Genomic DNA, 6,571 nt, shown 5'->3' with positions numbered 1-6,571 from the left:
AATAGGATTGCACCACTTGACACTAGTAATCCTAATAAAGAAAGAAATCAGGGTTTGGCTATAAATATAGCCTTAAAGAAGAGAGAGTTATGGTAATTCAATTATTAGCTCATAGATTTTGAGAGAGAATTTCACCCAAAATTGCATCTCTCTCTCTCTCTCTCTCTCTCTCTCTCTCTCTCTCTCAGAGTTGGTGATTGTCATTGTTAGAGGAAGAGTGCCGCTGCGTTCTTCTCAATCAAAGCATTGAGTGTAGATTGATTCCTTCCTTTGCAGGTTCGGTGTTCAAGTGTTGTGAATCGTTGGAGGTGCTGCACTTGTGGCACTAAAGAGGTAGCCCTAAACCTATATTGAGATATTGTTTTGAATACCCTATACTGCGTGAGGATCGATTCTTCGTATCGGATCGGAAAAGTTTCATTTCGTTACCGTTTCTTTCTTTATATAATTTAAACTGCTATCGAGTTGAGGAATATGATGGGAGCTTCTTTCATCTTGAGGATAAAGCTTAGGAGAGTTTGCAGTGTTGAGGGGTTTTTATCGCAAATGACAGGGATTTTTTCTTTGAAGTTGTTCTTTCCAATTTGTTCGCGAATAAATAGAACACCAATTTGTTATTTTGTCAATCATGTTTTCAAGTTGGTCTTTCTTCTGGTTCGGTCCGTCATAACAAAAAAATGAAGACGATGAGACTCAAAAGGAAAGCAAGTTCAAGAAGGGGAAAAAGAAAGTTTTCCCCCATAACAAGCAACTTCAAAAAGAAGAGCTTGATTTCCAAGAGATGTGATACTTCTTCAGATGAATCTTCAGATGATGAAGATTCAGATGATGAATCATTTGAGATATTGTTTATGGTTTTGGCAAATAATAATAAGAACAAAACAGTTGAAAATAAAAAAGATGATGAAGAAGAGTCTGAGGATGAGTATGATCTTGAAGCTGAACTATGCATTGAAAGAACTTAAAGTGGAAAGAAAGAAGAGCAAGAAGCTTGAAAATCAACTTGAAGATCAAGGTGAACAATTAAGTTAATTGAGGTTTACCATTGTAGAGACAGGTGATAAAGATAAATTTCTAAATTTTACAATAAACTTTGGGTATTGCCAGTGAAAGTTCTAGGCAGATCAGAAATATTATCCGAGGATGCCATTTTTTTTTTTGGTTGAGCTTGTTCAAAAGAAGTTTAAGAAGTTGGGTGGGTCGATTGAATATAAAATGGGAAGTTGTGGGAGCTAAATATAATAAGGAACATGTGAAGGGAGGGAGTATGGCTGAATATAATATAAGAAATAAAATAAACAAAGACATAAAATAGGAAGGAAAGTAAAACAGGAAGAGGGTTGGATTCAGATCCTCTACTACCAAATAGAGACCTGCCATCCTCCTACCGTCGCTTATGGGATCGACACGTGGACATATGATGATCGAACGGTTATTTTTAAAATATTTCAACAGTTGTTTGAAAAACTTGGTTTTTCTCAACTAACCAAGACGGACCAGTTAGCAGACCAAAACTGACTAAACCAGTTCGGTTTCAAAACAATTTTGCTTGCGATGGAGAAAAGGGAAAATCGTTCGACTCCTCTCGTCTTCTTCCTCATGCACTGAATCCAGGGATCCCACCTCGATATAACCAAGCCCTTCTGGATCCAATTCCTCCATGATCTGAGCTATGTACTCCTCCTCCTGCTTTTTCAATCTCACCAGTTTATTTATTTGCAGACGCAATTAACTCATAATCTGCATTTCAAGTTTTTCACAGATAATTAAATAGGTTTAAAAAAATAAACAGAACTATAATGTCGTTTCTTTCTTAAACAAAAGCTACTCTATTGGATAAAAATCATAAGGGTTCCAAAAAAGTTTTCAAGTTTTCGGGAATTCGACTAAAAGTTCCATCTGACGAGCGTCGCCAGCCAACGACGATGAAGGTTCCTATTGTCACACCCCGGCCCGGTTTATAAGGGCCAAGTGTGATTGGATGTGTCTCACATCCAACCAACCCACCAGGATCGCAAGTGCAGTACTCTATTTGCAATCATATCCATAAATACAGAATTAAATGCAGCGGAAACAATTAAATACATAAATAAGGCAGCAATAAAGGAAGACTAAAACTGGCAGTGATATATATATATATTCAAAAGATCAGTGTTACAGTGATTCTTCGATAACCAAAAGAGTTAATTAAAAGACTTAATTACATATCTATACAAAAGTATATAAACAAAAGAGGGGAAGAAGCCTGCTCTAGTAGTGACTCAGGAGAACGCGCAATCATTGCACGAGCACGAAGCATCGTGCACCACCGTCAGAGGAGTGTCAACTCCACGAGTTGAAGGAGAGTCCTGAGTAGAGGAGACTCCCACAGAAGCACCAGAAGCAGTAGTAGAAGTATCATCTGAAGAAAAAAAAATAAGGTGCGCTCAGGGGTGAGCTCCACTGAGCCCAGTAAGGGAAACACACAAGTAAGTGCAAATAGTCCGTGATGAATGACCTAGATCTAAGAATGCTTCTAACATCAATACTAAGTCTCATAAGGTATAAGTGCTACTGTAACAGCATACTAGCTTCGGTCCCGAAAACACATAACCAGACGTCGGTCACCCAAGCGAAAGCATTCTGCTACGGTGAAGACCCGCCAGTTCCGGCATGAACCATCGGACCCTAGCAGACCCCCAATGACTAACCCTACAGTTTATTCCCACAGCGGAGCAGATCGCTAACATGGGATAGTGAATGGCATTCCGGTATTACCCTTCGGACCTACCACGGGTTATCCAACACCTCAACCCCTGTTGGTAAGGGTCGTAGCACTGGGTTCATGATAATCCTAACCATATGCATACTAACATGAAGGCATATGAATCAATATAAGGTAATCAGGAAATTCTGTCCAGCAATGGTAACAACAACATCAATTCAATAACATAAGTAATTTCATGCATATGCATCATGTAATGCATCCTAATAACATGTATCCTCTAATGCAAAGAAGGAGAAAACTATAAAACTATATGTTCAGAGTATTATTATGATGCATAGTATGGAAAGATTTAACAAATAGAAATTAATAGAATAAACACACCGAAATTAAGTCAAATCCCCTTACCTAATGTTGTAGATTAATCTAAGTCAATTACCCTCCAAAGATCCCAGCAATACTGACCAGAACAGGGAATACAACCCTGAATATCAGACAATTCACAAGGATTAGGTTCAGTGATGAACCCAGGTCAAGTCCCATAAGGTCCAGGTCATAAATGCACTAAAAAAATAAGCAACCAAATGCAGACCTCTAGGGAGCCGGACGACCGCCACTAGACCTACAACTCCATCCGGCTGCCTGGCCAGAATTGGGGTTTTTGGCCAAGATGCATAGATCTTCACATGCAAGGTCAAGTTTTCCGGTTTCTACCCTAATCTAAGGTGGGTCAACATGGATTTATGGTTTAATTATAAACATTACAATTAATTTTCGGGTTTAAGAAATTAACCCCAAATTTCCAACTTAGGGTTTACTAAATTAATGGTTTCAGCTGCAATTTGATTAGCAACCATTTACAGGTCTGAACCATAAATAGGTTCAATTAAAGAGGTTAGAGGTGGGTCAAATGTCAAATAAGCTTATATAGCTAAGGTTTAATGGCAGATTTTTAACATCAAATCAATTAGAGATGGAGAATGGAGAAGATGAAGATGAAGTAGCAGGTTTTCCATGGCCTACCTGAATTTGACAACAAGAAGAGGTGATGGCAGCTTATCCTTGGGCAGCAAGGACTCTAAAGAAGACTTAAAAGCTCTAAGATCAGGTACGTAGTCAAAGCCCTAAGATGTGGCTTCTCAATTTCCTCTTCTTCTTCTCTTTTCTCCTTCTCTTCTATCTTTTCTCTAAGTTCTCCTAAGGTTGGAACGATTCTACTCTCTTTGGTTTTTATGATTTGTGAATTGTGAATAGTGTAAATAGGTTATATATATAGTGGTTTAGTTAGGTGTTGTTTGTTTTCAAAAAGGTAAAATTTGTTTTTTAGAATTAATTCCTTAAATCTGATTTTTATTAGAATTAGTTATTAAATTAGGTTATTCTAATTATATAATGATGTCATATGACATCAGGGGTAATCTGGGTACGGTAAATATTGGAAATAGGATTCTCCACTGGGGATGTGGGTCCCATAGAGGTAAATTTATCGAAATAACCCTATTGATTCTAATCGGTCAGTACGATACACTAATAAATACAATAGATCACACTTACAGTGGGTTTCAATTAAGGGAGAGATTTTGCATGCTATCGAGGCAGCAGATCAGACACAGGTAGCTCAGGTGCGGGGTTCCATCGCGGTCCTCTGACTCCAGAAGGGTAAGTTGGGAAGAATTCCTAGAATCCTCCATAGGTGTGTCGAGTGATTCATTTGTATCCTCGACCGATGCAGCCCATAGCATCGCAGTAACCATAGACTCAGAGCTGGAACCTGAAATCATACAAGTTCCAAAGTTTAAATTTGTTGTGGTTTTCACACTCCACCCTCCTTATTAGAATTTCGTCCTCGAAATTGACATACCTGGGAGACCGAAGAGATAAGGGTATCTCTCTTTCATCAAGTCTTCTCTTTCCCAAGATGCTTCAGCTACAGAGTGGTTACACCACCTGAGTTTAACAAAAGAGATGGTTCGATTCCTTAGGTTATGCTCCTTTACATCAACAATCTCTTCAGGCACCTCTTCATAGGTCAAATCAGCAATAAGCTCAGCTGGTTGCTGAGGCAGCAGATGTGATGAGTCAGGGATGTATTGTCTCAATATAGAGACATGGAATACATCATGCACATTGGCAAGTGATGGGGGCAGTGCAAGCTGATTGGCCACTGCACCAACTCTGGCTACAACCTCATATGGGCCGATATATCGAGGACTCAACTTCCCTCTCTTCCCAAATCTCACAACACCCTTGATTGGGGACACCTTCAAGAATGCCTTCTCACCAACTCTGAACTGAATGTGCTGCCTTCTTCTATATGCATAGTTCTTCTGCCTGGACTGTGTAGCCTTGATCTTCTCTCTTATCAAATCAACCTTCTCACAGGTCCTCTGGATCAATTCAGGGCCCAATATACGTCGTTCTCCAACTTCATCCCAATACAGTAGAGTACGACATGTCTTGCCATACATGGCCTTGAATGGAGTCATATTAATAGATGCATGGTAGCTGTTATTATAAGCAAACTCATTTAGGGATAAATGTTCATCCTAACTGCCAGTCATCTCAAGCACACAAGCCCTGAGCATATTTTCTAAAGTCTGGATTGTCCTCTCTGTTTGCCCATCCATCTCAGGATGATGTGATGTACTATGGTTCAACTCAGTACCCATAGCCCGCTGTAGACTCTTCCAGAACCTAGAAGTAAATCTGGGATCTCTGTCAGACACAATGTTCACTGGTATTCCATGTAGCCTGATAATATTATCCACATAAAGCTTAGCCAATTGATCCATAGAATAGGTGATCTTCATAGGAATAAAATGTGCTGTTTTGGTCAATCTATCTACAATTACCCAGATTGCATTCATTCCCTTCTTAGTGCGAGGAAGGCCTTGAAGTTTATCTGCCCATTGGTGGAGGATAGATTCGATGCGAGTAGTGTGAAATTGAAGGTATTTTACCCTTCGATCTATGATATAGAAATCCCTGATCATCAAGGATTTGCCGTCATTCCAGAGAATTGACTGAAGGTACAACCGATCATTGGTGAGTAGCTCCAGTACTCGATTCAACTTATCGATGTTTTTGGGATTGTAATTGTACTCTTCAATTGACCTTAACACATAACTCATCTTGGGTCGTAGTTACATGTTAAGCTAATGATTCAAGTACCTAAAAAGAAAAAGAAAATATTATATAATATACAGTATACATATACTTAAATACAATAGAATAATTATTCAATTAACTCATGTATAAATACTAAGCAATAATACATGTATAGAAGTCATGATATACTCAGCATATAATATATACATATATATATATACTTACTATAAACATGTACTTATATTTATTTAATATATGTATTATTACATGTATTTAATATGTATTTACATATATATAAAATTATTAATATTAATTCTATACTTATATTATGTTTTTAATACATATTTGATACAAACATATATATCATTAGATATACTTTTAAAAGATAATTACTTAACTTTTTATATAGTTATAAACTTACTTTAAGGACCTATTAATATATGTATTATACATGGTTAATGTGTACAATAGGTTATAATATATATATATATATATATATATATATATATACCATTATATTATTTTATTTTAATTTTTTACTAATTATTTGGGCCAGCCGGATTCAGAGCAGAAAAACTGCCAGATGCACAGGTAAATCAAGCCGGTCGTCCGCCTAACGAAGCAGTAGCTTTATAAGGAATTTCAACCTGCCGGATTCAGACCCCCAACAAGCCGGTCGACCACCCGGTGGAACTGGGCTTTAAATACCCATTCGGGTCCCACTCCTAAAGGTTCTAAACTCATTTCTTTTTCTTCTAA

General features: G+C 37.7%; 1 protein-coding gene across 1 annotated transcript; it reads right to left on the bottom strand.

The window, feature by feature from the left end:
• Positions 1-3,139: 3,139 nt before the first annotated feature.
• LOC122659614 lies at positions 3,140-5,190 on the bottom strand. Its single transcript, XM_043854711.1, has 3 exons — positions 4,566-5,190; positions 4,355-4,475; positions 3,140-3,188 (listed from the first exon to the last, which is right to left on the bottom strand). The coding sequence occupies exons 1-3, from the start codon at positions 5,188-5,190 to the stop codon at positions 3,140-3,142; spliced, it is 795 nt and encodes a 264-aa protein (XP_043710646.1).
• Positions 5,191-6,571: the final 1,381 nt, after the last annotated feature.

Source organism: Telopea speciosissima, chromosome 4 (assembly GCF_018873765.1).
Source record: "Telopea speciosissima isolate NSW1024214 ecotype Mountain lineage chromosome 4, Tspe_v1, whole genome shotgun sequence".
In the NCBI taxonomy this organism is placed as follows: domain Eukaryota; kingdom Viridiplantae; phylum Streptophyta; class Magnoliopsida; order Proteales; family Proteaceae; genus Telopea; species Telopea speciosissima.
This window is presented reverse-complemented; position numbering and strand designations above follow the sequence as displayed.